Consider the following 16,278-nt stretch of genomic DNA (forward strand, 5'->3'; position numbering starts at 1 on the left):
ACCAGAGAAGGGGCAGTTTAGAGCAGAGCCGTTTGATTCGTGCAGACTCAGGGATATGGTGAGGTGGCAGACAGAGCTGAAACTGTATTGGCCCTGACCTGAGGCAGTGGGAGGAGACTTTGACAATGAATGTGCTGAGGACACATGTTTACAATGATGGGGAGAGGGGAAGAATGGAGCTGCACAGGATCACTGAACACTGTGAGTTTCTGAATGAAGTAACCAAATTCAAGGTATATTTTCTAACTTTTCAAAAGGCAAGAGAAAGGACCCTTCTATTTTAGTGTGTTTCTAACTAGTGCTTGCACTGTGCATGTTTGTGTAGTTGTGTGTTGGTTTGAATGAATTTGACTGGAGTGTGTCAGTGTGTGTGTGAGAGAGAGTGTGACATGTCTGTTGATTCTGTGTCTAAGATTCTATGCTTTCTAGGATCTATCCTTTCATGTTTGATTTAATATTAAGTTGAGTTCTTTTCTATATGTTTTTACATTTCTGGGGTGGTGTTGAATTTCAACGGGCTGCAAGCTATGTGCTAAACTGCTGAACGGGTTTCTAAACTATGTAATATGAGCTAAATCTGAATATTTCCATTAGGACAACAGGCTTCTTCTCAGACTTCCTCTTGATGCACAAGCACTCTCTGTCCTGATATGAGGAGCTGAGCTTTTGTAAATATACTTGAATTTTATCATTCAAACACAAACATGAAAACACTCTCCCATTCTCCTTGCAGATGGTGCCTCTCTTAAACAGACTGACAATCAAGGAACCTAACAAAAGTCACTGCCGAGGGACACCAGAGTGGTGCAGTGTCATGTGAGACACATGCGAAACAAACAAACATTCAATGAGTTATCACAAAAGCTGATACAATTTGTTTTTGACTTCGCTGTTCTGTACTTAGTACAATACACTCTCCCTGTTCCCTTTGAACCTAAACAAGGGGGGGGGGCAAGTCATCACAAGGACTAACAGAACAAACCGTGAAGATAATTTCTCAGGGATGACCAGTACACAACTGCTGGGAACTTCATCCAAAGAGTCTGTATTTGGTGCCGAGCCTTCCCACAGGATGGCATCCACTGTGTCCGCAGTCCCCCGAGGTGTATTTGGCCCCTCGCCTCCCCCTCCAGCAGTCTGGCCTCCTCTGGACTTCGCCCTGGGCGCTGTTGCCTGCTGCGCAGCCTGCGTGTTCACCAACCCTCTGGAGGTGGTGAAGACTCGTCTGCAGCTTCAGGGAGAGCTGCGTGCACGGGGATCCTACCAGAGACACTACCGGGGAGTCCTGCAGGCCCTCTGGGTGGTGGGCCGCACAGACGGGCTCCGGGGCCTGCAGAAGGGGCTCTCAGTTGGGCTGATTTATCAGGGTGTGATGAACGGTGTGAGGCTGGGCTCCTACTCCTATTGTGAAGCTCTGGGTATCACCTCATTCCACGGAGGGAGTCTGCTGTCAGGGGCAGGGGCCGGGGCGCTGGGTGCCTTCATTGCCTCTCCTGCCTACCTGGTAAGTTTACTGAAGTGTCTCTTTTTTTAATTGCATCCTTCTGAGTGATGATTCCCAGTGTTCCCAAAATACAAAGCTCCATAGATAGTGACTGCTTCAGTGGTCTGCCACCTTTTTCTGGTTTTTAACTGATCTGTATTTTTGAGGTTTGAGGTTATTTTGTCCTCAGGACATATGGTATGTCCCTCAAATATTGTACAAGATGTTGGCCATTATGTTGTTCTGGTTGTATCTGTTGTACACTGTCTGTCTGTGTGTGAAACCCTAACCCTAACCCAAAGCCTAAACCTTATAGGAAATTGAAATCCCGTGTACCATTAAAAGTGGATCCCGTGATTAGGTTACACTCAGCACACTCATCCTTACACACATGTTAAAGAAAACCAGATAAGTTAATTAACAGCCAAACAATGGACATAAGCTAAAAGAGGACCAGAGAGCTAATGGAGCTAAATTTTTTCTGGGTCTAGAATCAGATACATTATGCAAAAAGTTTCAGCCTAATGTTCTTTTTTTTGCAAACAGATGATTTGAGCACATTGTCATCTATGTAGAGAAACCAGTTTGTGTTTGTGTTTGTGCGTGTATCCTGGAGGACAAACCCTTAATTGAACTGGTTTGGTCACCCTCCCTCGAGCTGTAATCTATAGCAACAAAACACAGGCGTGGTTTTTGTAAACAAATTAGTAACCAGCTTTTAGAGCACTGAAACCATGTAACAGAGGTCATTCACATTAGTCATCATTAGATATCTCTTATAAGGTACAGTAGGATGTTTCTACATTTTTCAGCTTCGCAATACTCACATCCTTTTGTACACTGAAAGTTGAGTTTTTGGTTGCTGTAATCATTCCTCCTGTCCTCACTGGCCCTGAAAAGATCCTTTCGTAACACAATTCCAGTGGAAGTGATGGGGGACAAAATCTGAGTCAAAGTATTTTAATGTTTAGCCAAAACTAATGTCAGGCTTCATCAGTGTGTGTTATACAAAAAGCAAAAGATTTTTAGACTGTAACTTTGGAAGACACCCACTTAATATGTGTATTGGAATCATGTTGGAAAATGATCTTTTCAAGACCAGTTTGGACAGGAGGGAAAATCACAGCAACAAGTAACTCTTTCAGTCTACATATGGGCAAGTCAGCACTGTTTTAAGACAGAATTGAAAAAATGGGAACCCTTAATTTTCATTGCAGACTCAAAAGGGAAAATTACTAAAGGAAGGTAAACGGGGAAAAAAAGAAAAGCAACAAAAACACACACTTCTAATAAACTGAAATAAATCAAACAAAACTGTGAAACTCAGCTTCTAGGTTGACATCGCAAACCATCTGCATTTGACCTGAATAACAGTATTGTAAGTCAGCACAAACAAGAGGCATGAAAGCACACCAGCTCAGTTTCAAAGACGTCTCAAATGTCCTAAATCTATTTTTAGCCAGCACGAGAGCTTGTGAGCCAAAGTAACATTACATAGTTGTGTGTAGTAGAATGGGGGTTAGTCATAGATAGCATCTTGTTTAAAGACATTTTGAATGCAATATAATCTTAAGCTAAGTCAATGCACATCTTAATATATCATTTTGTTACCCATCTGTCCCCATGCCATCCACAGCCTGGTCCCTCTCAGCTTCATTGTTCAAAATAGATGCAGATCTAATGTGCTATATGAAATCAGGCAAGATTTAAAGCACTCATAATGTTTGTTTGTTTTAACACAAATGTCACCATCTCTTGATTTACTGTCCATTTTTTATGACATGTTACCTTTTCATATGAGGGGAGTTGTTGTTGTTTTTCTGCCTCAGCAGTCAATCAATGCATTTTAAACCATCCAACCTTTTGCTCCGTCATGGAAAGACAATATTGTGTATTGCGATTACATGTTTGTGTATTTCTAGGTCACTAAATATACCCTGCACGTTGCTTCAACTGCTGCCAAATGTATACAGTATCTTATAGCTCCTTGTTGTTGCCAGGAAGGAGTTATTTTATTGACACTGTATGAGACTGAGTGGGGAGGCTTCTTAGTTTTGTGCATACTATGAATATAATCAGCATTTTAATCGTTAAGGCTTGGTGCAAATGAATGACTCAGGAATTTGTTTGGCCAGTTCCTGACAGTGTATGTGTTATGTAACTCATACCTGGTGAACATTTGCAAAAAGTTACCTGTAATTGTTACATAACTCATCCTGGCATCCGACTCAGACATTATCCGCCTTAGTGACAAGTCTGGTTTTATCTGTGGATTTGTTTTCAGCACAGTAATTAGTACAGTGTGGCGTAGAAAACTGAATTCACATTCATGTGCTGCATTTTATTCATAGGTCAAGACCCATCTGCAAGCTCAAACCGTGGAAGCCATCGCAGTGGGTCACCAGCATAATCATCTGGTAAGACGGGCATGTTCAAAATAACACACATGAAAACATTACATACAACATTACATAGTATGTATTCAGATGCTTCAAATTAAAAGTAACAATACCACAGTGTGTATGCAGCCTACATAAGGGCAGAATGCTGTCTAACTATAGACTTCTCAGCAGTGTGTGGGTGTGTATAACCTTTGCTTGACTGACATCTCCCTCACCCTCCTATTGATTTAGTTGGACTTTAATTTGCAAAGTAACTCTGTAGCTATCACATCAATGTCTATGAGTAAAAAGCACAAGATTACCTTCTGAAATGTAGTGAAGTGAAGAACATGGAAACATTTGAGCGGTTTGATTGGTATTTGTCCTTGAGTAGGTGTACTCAGTTACATTCCACCACTGACAGATGCTGTATTTTGGTGTTTAAAGACAGTAAATTTGTAACATGTAATGTAAGAACAAAAATCAGGCCAACTAATTGTATTCAGCCGTCCACGTAGGCTGTCACATTTACATAATAAGATCAAAACTGTTGTAAGCAGAGATCTTTACACTGGTATGGCTCAAGGTTATGTGTATGAAAAAGGGTTTTCTTTATTTCAACAAATTGAGGGAGGAAACACGTTTCTATTTGTATATCCATGTAATAGGAAAACATCACACAGTGTTATTAGGCACTATTATCTGCTATTTTCAAGTCACTATTCACCTTTGTTTTCTTTTTTCATCCCAGGGAGTGTCTGATGCCTTTGTTACCATTTATAGAAGAGAAGGTGTAATTGGCCTTTGGAGGGGTGTGAACGGGGCAGTGCCTCGAGTCATGGTGGGATCAGCTGCTCAGCTGGCAACCTTCACCTCGGCCAAGGACTGGGTGTCACATTCCCAGGTAGATGTGATGAACAGCTGACTTTTTTACAACACATTTAACCGAACAGTTGCCGTAACGCCATCAGCCAGAAGTTAACCTCCAGTTAATAGTCTTTTTTTTTTTCTTCCTTGCAGTGGTTTAGACCAAACAGCTGGCTCACGGCTTTGATAGCTGCGATGATCAGTGGAGTCGCCGTGGCTATCACTATGACACCATTTGACGTCATTAGTACGAGGCTCTACAACCAGCCGGTGGATGAGTTTCGTAGGGTGAGTTTAAATAATCTCCTGTCATCACATTTGTACTTGCACCTCAGTATTGGCATAAAATACTGTAGGTCTGCTGGGATTAAGCTCTGGAGACTTATTGATTTCCTTTTCTGCCTTTAAGGGACGTCTGTACCATGGATTTTCAGACTGTATGCTCAAGGTGTGCCAAGCTGAGGGACTGTTGGGGTTGTACAAAGGCATGGGCCCTGTCTTCCTGCGCTTGGCCCCACACACAGTGCTCAGCATGCTGTTCTGGGATCTGATGAGGCATCAGGCAGTGAAAGACAACCAGAGACAGGGAAGGAGCTAAAACCTCCTAAATGTGCCTGCTTATAATGACAGTTGTGGCTATCGAAGTGGTCCATCAACTAATGAAACACTGAATTTAAAGAAAAAGTTTGACATTATACTTATCGGTTTTCTTTCTGAGAGTTAGATGAAAAGGTTGATGCCGCTCTCATGTCTGTACGGTGGTCATGAGCCAGGCCAGGTGTGTCCCTGTGTTTCCAGTCTTTGCGCTGTAGTTTCATAATTACGCTACAGACATGAATGCTGTATGGATCTCTTCTAATTCTCTGTCAGAAGGCAAGTAGGCACATTTCCCTAAATGTCAAATTATTGCCTTAAATGAGACTCATTCTGTCTCAGGAGGCAAGAAAAGCGGATGGACATTCATATACTTGACAGAAGATGGACACATGCTGCACAGACTTTGACAGACATTTTGAGGAATTCCTGTTTAAATCCTAAAATGTATGATGTTATTGATGAACTTTCAGGTTTTACCTCAAATTACCTCAAAGGATAAATCTACAAGCGATCTCTCAGGATGGCGCTGAAATGAGACGAGTGACTCCCATATGGGTTTCAAGCAAATCAGTGGAAGTGCAGATTACTTGAAAAACAAGTCTTGATTATTAAAACATAATCTCTGTATTCCATGTTAATAATCCAGTGAGGCTGCTCTAACCCTGTCACAGTTTAATGCATAACTCTTGTTGCCTTGTCTGTTATATGTTAAAAAAAAAACAAAAAACAAAAGACATCTGATGGGAATGTTTTTATGTACTGACATCAACTACTGGTACCTAAAGCCAAGCATGCTGTTTGATTTGAGGTTTTTATTTGCAGAGATTTAACCTATGGGTATCAAGCCTTTTAACAGCAATAATAATAATAATGATAATAAAGACTTTTTTATGAAATGTATTAAATACATTTGTTTTCATATACTCTGGGGTGCCTGAAATACTTCATATGTAAGAATCACTGTGAGCACAGTGTGATTTCGTTCTGAGCCAGTTAAAAGGTGTCTGATTGTTTTCTAAACCTAATCATCTTTTTGAGAGGACTTTCGGCCTCTTTCATCAGTAAATAGGGAGATTGACAACAACAGTCAAATCACATTTGACCTTTGGAACGTGAGCATGAAGCAGCGAGAAGAAATAAAGGCAACGTGAAATCTTTAGTAAAGGTTTGGCTCACAGGAATTTAGCATCAACTGCCTTTATCTCCACCATCGTTTTTGAGCAGGTTTCAGATTGTAGTAGCATTAGTGAATTATTGTGTGTGTGTGTGTGTCTTTGTGAAAACATAAAAATGTTTTCCCCCTTCTCCTGGATCCCGGGACCTTTTGAATGGACACCTTTTCATTCAAACCCAATTGACTGCTTTCTTCAAGGTGAGCTGACATGTTTTTCATCCTTGTGGAAATAAAAAGCTTCTATTTTATTTTCTCTAAAGTTTCAAAACTTCTGCACTGTAGTTTCTTTACATACTTATTTTTGGTTGTGGTATTTTTTTGTCAAAGGTCTTGTCGGTGCATGTGGAATATCAGTGTTGTGCAATCTGATGAGAGTATACTTCTTCATTCAAACATGCAGGTGAGTTTATTCTTGGGAAAAGGAGAGAAAATGTGATGAACCTTTCAGGGCAGTGGAGTTATTCTCTAATTTCTAATCTCTTCACAGTGATTCTGAAACTGAAAGTAAAGAGAAGTCATCCTCACCCATCAATCCCCTGAGAGCGAACTGGAGAACAGTGCTCCAGTTCTGGTCCCTGACGCTCCTCCTGTCTCTGGTGGGCTCGAGGGTCTCCTCTCTCATAGTGCTGGAGTTTTCTCTCAGAGCTATTTCTGCCTGGGCGTCTGCAGGACTAGTGAGTTTCTCAGACAAACAAAGCAGCTGATAACACATTGATTTTGTCTTATTTTACATCTACTTCAGGAGATACTTTCAGTGTTTGTTCTTGTGTTCAACATATAAATCCTCCTAACACTGAACTGACCCATTTTCATCCATGCTTCTCTATTTGTCTTAACTCAGGATACCAGTGGCAGAGGCCTAGACCTTCTCCTGATCCAGTGCCAGTTTTCCCTGGGTTGCTGCCTCACCTGTACTATGACCTTCCTCCATCAGGGGGCTCCACACAGCTCTCTCAGCTTGTTTCTGGCAGCTGCGCTCAGCTGGGCACTGGCAAGTGTCAGCCACAGTCTGTGGAGCCATGTGGCCAGACTCTACCCACTGCATAGCACAGAGCGTTACTGTGGGAAATGCATCAACCTCCTGACCTCCGGACACACCATACTGGCTTCACTGCAAAGAGCGGTTGTCTTGGCTTTTGCTCTAGCAACTGTGGCTTCCACCGCTACGGTTTATGACCACTTCCTGTGCCAGAAGGATGCTCTAAAGTTTTGGACTCCACTGACACTCTGCTACACTATGCTGGTGGTCTATATCCAAGGTGAAGAGTCAGGGTAGCAATGTGGGGAATGAAAATGGTCCTTGTGGAAAATTTCTGAACTAGTTTGTTTACTTTAGCATAGTGACAAATAGCAAAAGAGACACAAGTCAGGGCACAGCAGATAACATAATGAAAGACTTAGTGCCACAACAATAGTTATTAATATACAAACTTGCACATTAGAGTAAAAGGTGAAATGAGACCTTAAAAATAACTATTAAAAACCACTGCATATGAACCTTACAGATGATGCCAGAAATCACAGCCTCATATCTCAGTAAAGCAAGCACAAGACCCTTTTGCATTGTGATTTTCTTTTTCCATTTTATGCAGAGGGTCAGCATCAGCAGACTGCTGTAGAGGCCCTCTTGCACTCTGTAGTGCTGCGACTGGGAGCTTTGCTGGTGCTCATGCTGACAGTGGGCGACTGGTCTGATGTCCTCCACGTCCCCATCTATTTCCTGGGTGAAGCAGCCTGTCTGCTGCCCTCTCAGGACCTTCTGCAAGTCATGTTAATGGTCTGTGTGAATAATCACTTCCATTCAAAAAACTATACATTTTATCTTTTCCTTGTTTACATTTCAGCTTTCATTTCTACAGAATGATAGTTTTTGTGTTCATCACAGAATTTTTTATTTGTCAGTAATGTTGAGAAATGTGACAATGTCAAGCAACATTTAATTGTCATGCTTCATTTTTAGGAAGAAGAAGACACGAGCACGAGCAAACATGAACAGAGCTCCGATCACAAAACAAGGAAATACACGAGGAAATCATCATCAGACGACAGCTGATGTTGTGATGCTGATGTCTACCTCTAATATTCAGTATGACCATTAATAAAAGGATTATTGTGGCCTCAGATTATGTATTGACTGTTACTTCATCTCACACATCTCACTTCTGTGCCTCTGGACAAACAAAAGGAAAAGACTTAGGAGTTTTTAACTTTAAACCATTTCACAGCTGCTGTTTTGTTTCTTCTGTTAACTAGAAGATCCAACAGTACAGTTTGATACAGATCAGCAGAAAGTTACACAGTGTAAAAAGATAAGGAAAGCAGCAGCGAGGGCTTGTCAAAGCCATAAAATGTGTAAGTCTCCAGAATGGTCCAGGGTAAAAAGTAACTACTTCAAAGAACGCATTACTGGAATTGAGAAGCTTTTTGATGCACTTTTTTCTTCTTTGTTTTTACAATAATTCTACATAAGCTCAAGTTGATTTTCATCAGATATTCTACACAACAACGTCTGGGAAAGTATTCTCAGAGAAAAGCTTCTGGGAAAAATACTAGGACGGCGATGATGCATAGCAGAGGAACTGATCAGTATGGTGTGCTCATTTTAAAACAGTAATCATTGAGATGTGAGATGAGACACTGGCCCATTGATGGTGACCATATGTCGCTAATTAACAGGGCACTTTAATAAGTGACACACACGAAGATCAGTTCACTCATCACGAGAAGACCCACTCGAGAGCTTTGCAAACTGGATGTGTGGGGTTTTAAAGAAAAGACTTCTGTTACTTTGATTTAAGCCATTTCATCTGTCTCTCACAGCTCCCCCGGCCTTATTCCTGAAGTCCTGGTTTAACTGTGACTCGAAGAAAGCTACTTTTGAAGTTTTACTGAGTATTTCTCCCTGAGTTGTCATTTTTCTCAACCCTACAGATGTTTACAGTTAGGAAATCAGCATCAACTGTAATTGTGAACATGCAATTGTTGTTGTTTTTCCTATCCACTGTGTTTCTTCCTGTTCCTTTGCCTTCATTTCCTTTCATTCATTTAATTCTTGATCCATTGTTTTGCTGCACATCCACTAAAACTGGGTACTAAAATATGGAAATTTAGTGTGGGTGAAGTGAAAAGTCACACTGTTAGAAGCAGTGAAGAGATTCAGATGGTTTAATGAGGATTTTGGCTGTTGGGGGGGGGGGGGGGGGGGGGCGGAGCGCAGAGGTCTGGGGATTGTGTCATCAGTAGGCATGCTCCCTCCTGCAGCCGTGACATCACCGCAGCATTCCTTTCCACAGAGCTGGAACAACAGAGACCCCCATCACTCTCCTCATCTCCGTCTCCTGTTAACCCTCTCTCACACATTCCTGCCTCGCTCTTCTTCCACTTCAGTGAGGAAAGTTTTACTCAGCATTTTCGTTTCTCGCTCCGTCCTCCTCTTTGACCGTCAGGAACGGACCGAACCTCACAAGGTTCGGGTCCAGAAAATAACCACGATAGTTGCTGGTGGAGAGCAGCAAACACAACAAAGCGGCTTGTTCATAGCTCTCACAGACATCACTCACCTCCCCAATATACCAACATCTCCTCTTGCACAATGCCCTGATTCATTGCACTGTAATGCTGCTGCTCCTGTACAGCTGAAGAGCTTCATCAGGAGAGTCTGATGAAGTCCACCACATGTAATCAGACAGTTCTGCTATGTTCTGCTCATGGTACGCTGATAGTGAGTCAGGGCTAAAGTGATATAATGTTGTGGGGGAAGGGAAGAAGGAAAGAGGGAGAAGAAAAAAGGAGGCAGACTCAATGAGGGAGGTAGGGAAAATAAAGCTGACAGAACAATAAGGCAGAGCTGCACAGGAGAGAGAGAAAGAGGGCAGTTTGAGATAGAGCTGCTAGAAAGGGCAGGTATGGTCACATCCTGCTGGCATGCAAAAAGATAAAGAAGTGGGAGGTGGCCGTGTGTCTATGCTTGTCTATTTAAGGGCGAAAACCTTCTGAGGAACTTTATGGTACTGTATTTTGCAATTGTTGAAAGTCTGTGTAGTTGGTGGTTATATTGCACAACTTTTGCATGACTTAGTGTGAGTGTGCATCTATGTGCACGCATGCCAGTGTGTATGTGTGTGTGTGTGTGTGTATGTGTGCGCGTGCCTGCCAAGTTTTCATAGTGGATGAATGTGTCATGTTTTTTACTGCACTTTGCCCGAGATTAACTGTTCACCTTTTACGGCAGGGAGGGAGGTGGTATTGTCATTCAGCCAGAGAAGGAGGAGGGGTCGACGGACTAGAGATCTGGGGAGGGAGGTACAGAAGGAAAAGGAGTGGCCTTCTGCAGATAGTCGCCCTCTCTGCCGGAGTAAAGTCTTCTCACTGTGGCAGCTTATAGGAGGGAAAACAAACCAAAAGTTTTGAGATACAGAACAGGGAAGGAGATAGAAGAGAAGAGGGGGCCGTTTTCAAACCATATTCTCTCCCAGGTATGTAATGGCAGCTCACAGCCAGTGTGAGTGGGCTTAAAGGAAACAGATGATTCAAATTTGTGCCTTCTGCTTCTAAAACCATTCATTATGGGTAAAGAGAGCTGTGAGTGTGTAAATTTACCTCTCTAAAGTGAGAGTGAGCGCTCCCACAAAGTTGACTGAGAGGGTGTGTACACTTAGATTAGATACTGTTCACTATTGATACACTTTGTTCTTACACTCCAGTGTTGCTTAGAAAGATTGTGTGAGATTCAGTGATGTGTTTCTATGTTCCTGTTCTATGATTGTCCTTTAAAACAGGCTGATAAGACAATAGATGTTACAAACAGTCTTGAGTCCTAATGACCATTGTCCTATTCTCCTGTTAGGCTGTATGTGGGTTGTACACAGTCATGGCATCAGCAGCTCCACCAAAAAGGATGGTGTCCTCTGTCTTTATCACCCTGGCATCCCCTTACCGAGCCACTGTGACACAGCAGCAGCCCGCCCTCCAAGCTCACAGTGCCCCTGCTAGAGACAAGCAGCACACAGCTGTACGAGTCAGCCCAACTGACAGCATCCCCGCCCCCAGACGTAGGAAGGAGGACCACTCACCGTCTGAGTCTTACGGCAGCATTGACAGCAAAGATAGAACATATGCAGGGGCCTCGGCTCGAGCTCCAGACCTTCAGAGTCCCAAACCTGCCCTACCTGGACCCAGCAGAGGAAAGCTGCAAGAAGATGAAAGAGGTGCCGCAGGTATTCATGGAAAAATCTTTCGTTTTTTTTTTTCAGTCTTGGAGTCAATGAAAAATAGCATACTGAAAAAAATACAAAAAAATCTGAGGGTGTGGGGCTAGAAAGAACTGACCTTACTGGTCTCTGCTTGAGGCTAGTGGCTCAAGGCTACATTAGCTGCATTGTGGAGAATGTAGGCACCAGGTTTTGACAATGAAGAAGAATAAGTGGGGAAAAACAGATATGTCTGTATGGTTCTGCTGCATCAGTTTTGATCATTTATGGGTCTGACAATGTTACAGGAGTACAGGGCCAAACTGGTGTAGTAGTTTTACTTTTACTTTTACTTTAAACTGGAAAAAAAATCTCAGTATTATGCCGTGAGGTTGAGAATGATAAAGGGTTATCTGCAAATTTGATCACATTTGACTTCCTGTTTTAGGAAAATGCAGAAAAGTTGTCATTTTAGGGACACATGCTTAGAAGACATGACCCCCTAAGCTTCAATTTCTTATCATTATCATTTACTTTTTTTAAAATACGTTTTTGAGGTGGTGGTGTCTGTATGGATACGTGGATTGTATGGATATATGCATTTCTATACATATATATGTTTCTGTAGGTGTACACATATTTGTATATTCTTGGCTGGGTTTCACATTAAACTTATTCTGAAACCATTTAGACCCTTTTCCTGTTTAAGTTACTACAAAGTGACTTGAAATACGTTCTTTTCTTGCCAAACAGATCTCTTCCCTCCTCCACCTCCTCCTCCCCCTCCTGCTGCTGCTGCTTCTGCACTGCCTTCATCTCCAGGAGCAGCGCTCCCTAAAGAATCACCATTTCAACCACCTCCTCCCGCCCAGACACCTCTCTCACACCCTCTGACCCCAGGCCAGCAGCCAGTTTACAACAGAGAGGTATGTAGACTTTCTCTCGCTTCTGACGCTTAAATAATTGGTCACACTTTCATCACCCATATCTTAATGTTTAAGTCTGATGCCATTTACTGTTTGAAACGCTTGATCCCAATTTCCCCTCAGTAAATTCCTCTTGAAGTAGACAAGTCATTTTTTCCCACAGTGAAGGATTACAACTTTCCACAACTTTTACAGATACTGTATTATGTTCAGCAGTGCTTGTAAAGAATCTTCTGCAAAACACATTATGATGGAAAAACAGCTGTTCTTTTAGATATGGATAAATGATCAGAAGGACTTTATGAACTGTACACATTTTTCCTTCACAAACAGAACACTTTCTAAACTCTTGATATCTTTATAAGAAACTTTTTGTTCCCATCCTTTTAGCCCAGTCTTTGTGTAGAAACACTGAACATACAGATCAGGATAAGAACTGAGTCTGAATCTAGACTAGGTGTTTCCTTACTTGACTAAATCCCTGTATTTTTCTACATACTTATGACAATGTTTTCCATGTTTTATAGATTCCATGTTTTCTTGGATGACTTTTATGTTTCTCTCTTAACCCTCTCTACTCCCAGCATCAAACACAACCCTTGTATGTTCAAAACCAAGCATTGTTCACCCTATAAGGCCAAACTCAAATGTGAACCTGTCAGTTGTCTCAATTTAAAAATTAAGTTTTACATTCACAAAGTGCTTTTCATTCAAGGTGGAAACAAGCACACCATCTAGTGGGTTAAATCGAGATGAACAATCCCATGGGACCCATAAAAACGGCCAAGACACAAGCATGGAGAGTAAAGGTAACATGATCTCTATTTACACATTCAGCGCTCAGGCTTTAAACTGTTCTGCTTTGACAACACTTTATTATTAACACATGATTACATTATTATTATAACCTGCTCTGACATTTGATGTTTGCTTACAACGCAGAGGTGTGTGGCTTCTGTCGGAAACCCATGGCCCTTTCTGAACCTGCGATAGAGGCCTTAAACAGAACTTACCATGACAGTTGCTTCCAGTGTAGATCTTGTCACATTCCCCTGGCTGGCAAACAGTACTACAACAAGGCAGGAATCCCACTCTGTGAAGACTGCTACCAGGTAGGTCCAAGTCAATGCAACCTCCACCACAGGATGCACAGGATACACATATAAATCTTTGTAAAGGACCATACCAATGTTTTTTGCATGCTCATTTTCTTCATTATGTATGTTTTGTGTGAATGCTAACTGTAGTGTTTTACATTTTTAAACCTTCAAAGCCTCCACTTTCCCTTACAGTCACTCCAGCATCAAAAGCAACTTGCACAGACTTGAAATTGGTTGGAAATTCATGCATCAGCTGTTGTCAGAGTCAATGTTCCGTCTCCATTGCATGGTTTAGTTGCCACTGGAGACTGCAACGTAAGAAAAAACAAAAATGAATGGAAGCCAATGGCAGCTTGGAAAGTGGGAAAAACAGATTTCAAAAATGTCAACACTGCTTTATTTTGGAAAATGTGTTGCAGACTCCATCATCTTTCAGTGCAGAAATGCATTCTTCTAACCATTTATTTTCTGTCTCTTAGGCCAGTCTCGAACTTTGTTGGGCATGTGGAGAGGTTATCACAGACCATGTGATCCGTGCACTGGAGCGAGCATACCATCCTCCTTGTTTCATCTGTACAACGTGTAAAAAACAAATTGGAGAGCAAGCTTTTGCTCAGGGAGAAGTTGGAGAAGTGTATTGCCTCCAGGACTACTACAGGTGTGAGAGTTAAAAAACATGGCAAGCAATACAAAACAACACAAACAACCAAAGAGAACCAAACCAAATCGCATTTTATTCTATTTAAGTGATTTTATTTTCCTTTTTATGATGCTTTTAGATGCGATACTAATGTATATCTTCTTCTTTGGTAAAGTGGGTTTTAGTTCCCTCTGTGGTGAACGGTTCTTTACAAATAAAGTTGCCTTTTCCTAATATTTTCTTTCCTCTAAAATTTTGTCCATGAAGGAAGTATGCTCCAAAGTGTAACGCCTGTAACCAGCTAATTATTCCAAAAGAGGATGGTACTGACAGCTACACTGTTGAATGTCTGGGACGCTCCTACCATGAGAACTGCTACAGATGTGAGGTAGGCACTCTGCTTGCAAACAGTGTACTGTACAGACACACTGACAAGTATGCAAACACACTGACATGCATCAATCACCACCAGTCAATCAGTCTTGCATATTGTCTGCAGATCTGTGTCATCCAGCTCTCTCCTGATCCGAATGAGCACGGCTGCTATCCTTTGGATGGAAGGATGCTTTGCAAAGCTTGCCACTTGAACCTGGTCTCTGGTCCCCACTAACACTGGCCTTGTTGTCCACGATAAACTGCAACCGATGGAAAAGTGCCACAAGTCCAGGTTTAAAGAGACGGGAGATTGTGCATGTGCATTTAAGACTCTAGCATACGAATGTTACACATCTTTTTTTCCAATAGAGCATTATGGTTATTTTCATAATATATCATGCTTTCTCAAGATTCTCTTATTCCTCTTTTGTACTTGATAATTTTGCACTCAATAAACTCTACAAAATGCACCAAATATATTTATGCAACAGACTTACTGCAAGGATTTTTTTTTTATTATTTTTGTAAGTCTTAATCAGTATACTGTTTCTCAATCACATTAACCCTTTCTATGAAAAAATAAAAACTGTTAAAAAAAACATTTATATAAAAGTAAACTAATATATTTTATCTCGAGGCAGGCTTCAACATACATAGTGTTTGTTAAATTACACATACAATATCAGTAAGCATTAAAATATGGAAAAAACGAGGTGTCAGTGGCATGACAGACCATAAATGCAAAACATAATCACGAATACAGAGAATACTATGGGCGGCTGCCTGAGTTAATTTTATGATGGGCTGAATGTGGTCACTCTTCAAACAGGATTGGTTTACTCACCTGTTCAGGTTAAGCAGGTAAAAAAAACAAAAACCTAGAGGCAACAGATTAAATGCAGCATCTATACCGCACAACACAAATTTATAAACTAATGTATAAATACATTAACTGATTCTCAAGTACTCATTATGGACCAAAACTCGAAGGTGTTTTTGATCTTCACTAGACCACAGGGGCTGTATTTTGCTAAAACTATTCACATTAATTTGACATTACAATATTAAAGTCTCATTTGGATCCCAGCTGAATTATTTGGTTCTTTGTTATGTATCTCAAAATTACTTGTTCTGTGGAATTATATTTCTGTGTATTAAAAACATTTATTAAAACAATTATTCTGGAAAAAGTACATTTGTCATTTTCCATTCACCACAGTTTTTTCCCTTTCTGTTATTTTTCTAGCAACCATGGTTTATCTTTTCTGTCTGGACTTTACAATGAGTGACTGCGGGTATAACCCTCTGCCTGTGGCCAGTTTAACCTGACTGGAGGCCCTGGGGCAGAAATTAGCTGTCGGGGCACCTTTAGTCTCTACCTTCCAATCACGTACAGTGCATACACCACAATAAAGATTGCGACTTCCTTATATTTTGCACAGAGACCTAAAAGCCAACTGGTCCTCCTTTTACACAATTGGGATTTACTCTAATCTATAACTTCATCACCGCAGTCACGCTGCAGAGAAATCTACCTCGATGGTTA

At 41.3% G+C, this 16,278-nt stretch overlaps 3 protein-coding genes across 5 annotated transcripts; all 3 read left to right on the plus strand.

Moving 5' to 3' along the window:
* The first annotated feature begins 108 nt into the window (after positions 1–108).
* Positions 109–6,228, plus strand: slc25a34 (solute carrier family 25 member 34). 2 transcript variants are annotated; one of them, XM_041033587.1, is made up of 6 exons: positions 109–201; positions 734–1,504; positions 3,835–3,900; positions 4,616–4,768; positions 4,885–5,019; positions 5,141–6,228. In XM_041033587.1, the coding sequence occupies exons 2-6, from the start codon at positions 1,004–1,006 to the stop codon at positions 5,327–5,329; spliced, it is 1,044 nt and encodes a 347-aa protein (XP_040889521.1). In that variant the 5' UTR covers positions 109–201; positions 734–1,003; the 3' UTR covers positions 5,330–6,228. The 2 variants fall into 2 exon arrangements, with proteins under 2 accessions (XP_040889521.1, XP_040889522.1); XM_041033588.1 differs by having other exon boundaries at positions 161–233.
* A 108-nt stretch (positions 6,229–6,336) lies between these two features.
* Positions 6,337–8,555, plus strand: LOC121179019 (transmembrane protein 82-like). Its single transcript, XM_041033589.1, has 6 exons — positions 6,337–6,700; positions 6,830–6,902; positions 6,990–7,176; positions 7,344–7,761; positions 8,095–8,279; positions 8,463–8,555. The coding sequence occupies exons 1-6, from the start codon at positions 6,619–6,621 to the stop codon at positions 8,553–8,555; spliced, it is 1,038 nt and encodes a 345-aa protein (XP_040889523.1). The 5' UTR covers positions 6,337–6,618.
* A 2,262-nt stretch (positions 8,556–10,817) lies between these two features.
* fblim1 (filamin binding LIM protein 1) lies at positions 10,818–15,913 on the plus strand. Of its 2 annotated transcripts, none has more exons than XM_041033581.1 (8): positions 10,818–10,977; positions 11,349–11,709; positions 12,445–12,617; positions 13,333–13,426; positions 13,560–13,729; positions 14,197–14,375; positions 14,625–14,745; positions 14,857–15,913. In XM_041033581.1, exons 2-8 carry the CDS (start codon positions 11,373–11,375, stop codon positions 14,965–14,967), a joined length of 1,185 nt encoding a protein of 394 aa, XP_040889515.1. In that variant the 5' UTR covers positions 10,818–10,977; positions 11,349–11,372; the 3' UTR covers positions 14,968–15,913. The 2 variants fall into 2 exon arrangements, with proteins under 2 accessions (XP_040889515.1, XP_040889514.1); XM_041033580.1 differs by having other exon boundaries at positions 10,820–10,977; positions 11,349–11,718.
* The last annotated feature ends 365 nt before the right edge of the window (positions 15,914–16,278 follow it).

The sequence above is a fragment of the Toxotes jaculatrix genome, chromosome 3 (assembly GCF_017976425.1).
Source record: "Toxotes jaculatrix isolate fToxJac2 chromosome 3, fToxJac2.pri, whole genome shotgun sequence".
In the NCBI taxonomy this organism is placed as follows: Eukaryota; Metazoa; Chordata; class Actinopteri; family Toxotidae; genus Toxotes; species Toxotes jaculatrix.

Coding starts and splice junctions, on each gene's coding strand:
- fblim1 (XM_041033580.1), top strand. CDS start 11,373: ATGGCATCAGCAGCTCCACCAAAAAGGATGGTGTCCTCTGTCTTTATC. Junction 12,618..13,332: donor AGCCAGTTTACAACAGAGAG/GTATGTAGACTT, acceptor TTTTCATTCAAG/GTGGAAACAAGCACACCATC. Junction 14,746..14,856: donor AGAACTGCTACAGATGTGAG/GTAGGCACTCTG, acceptor TATTGTCTGCAG/ATCTGTGTCATCCAGCTCTC.
- slc25a34 (XM_041033587.1), top strand. CDS start 1,004: ATGACCAGTACACAACTGCTGGGAACTTCATCCAAAGAGTCTGTATTT. Junction 1,505..3,834: donor TTGCCTCTCCTGCCTACCTG/GTAAGTTTACTG, acceptor TTTTATTCATAG/GTCAAGACCCATCTGCAAGC. Junction 5,020..5,140: donor CGGTGGATGAGTTTCGTAGG/GTGAGTTTAAAT, acceptor TCTGCCTTTAAG/GGACGTCTGTACCATGGATT.
- LOC121179019 (XM_041033589.1), top strand. CDS start 6,619: ATGTTTTCCCCCTTCTCCTGGATCCCGGGACCTTTTGAATGGACACCT. Junction 6,903..6,989: donor TTCTTCATTCAAACATGCAG/GTGAGTTTATTC, acceptor ATCTCTTCACAG/TGATTCTGAAACTGAAAGTA. Junction 8,280..8,462: donor TTCTGCAAGTCATGTTAATG/GTCTGTGTGAAT, acceptor CTTCATTTTTAG/GAAGAAGAAGACACGAGCAC.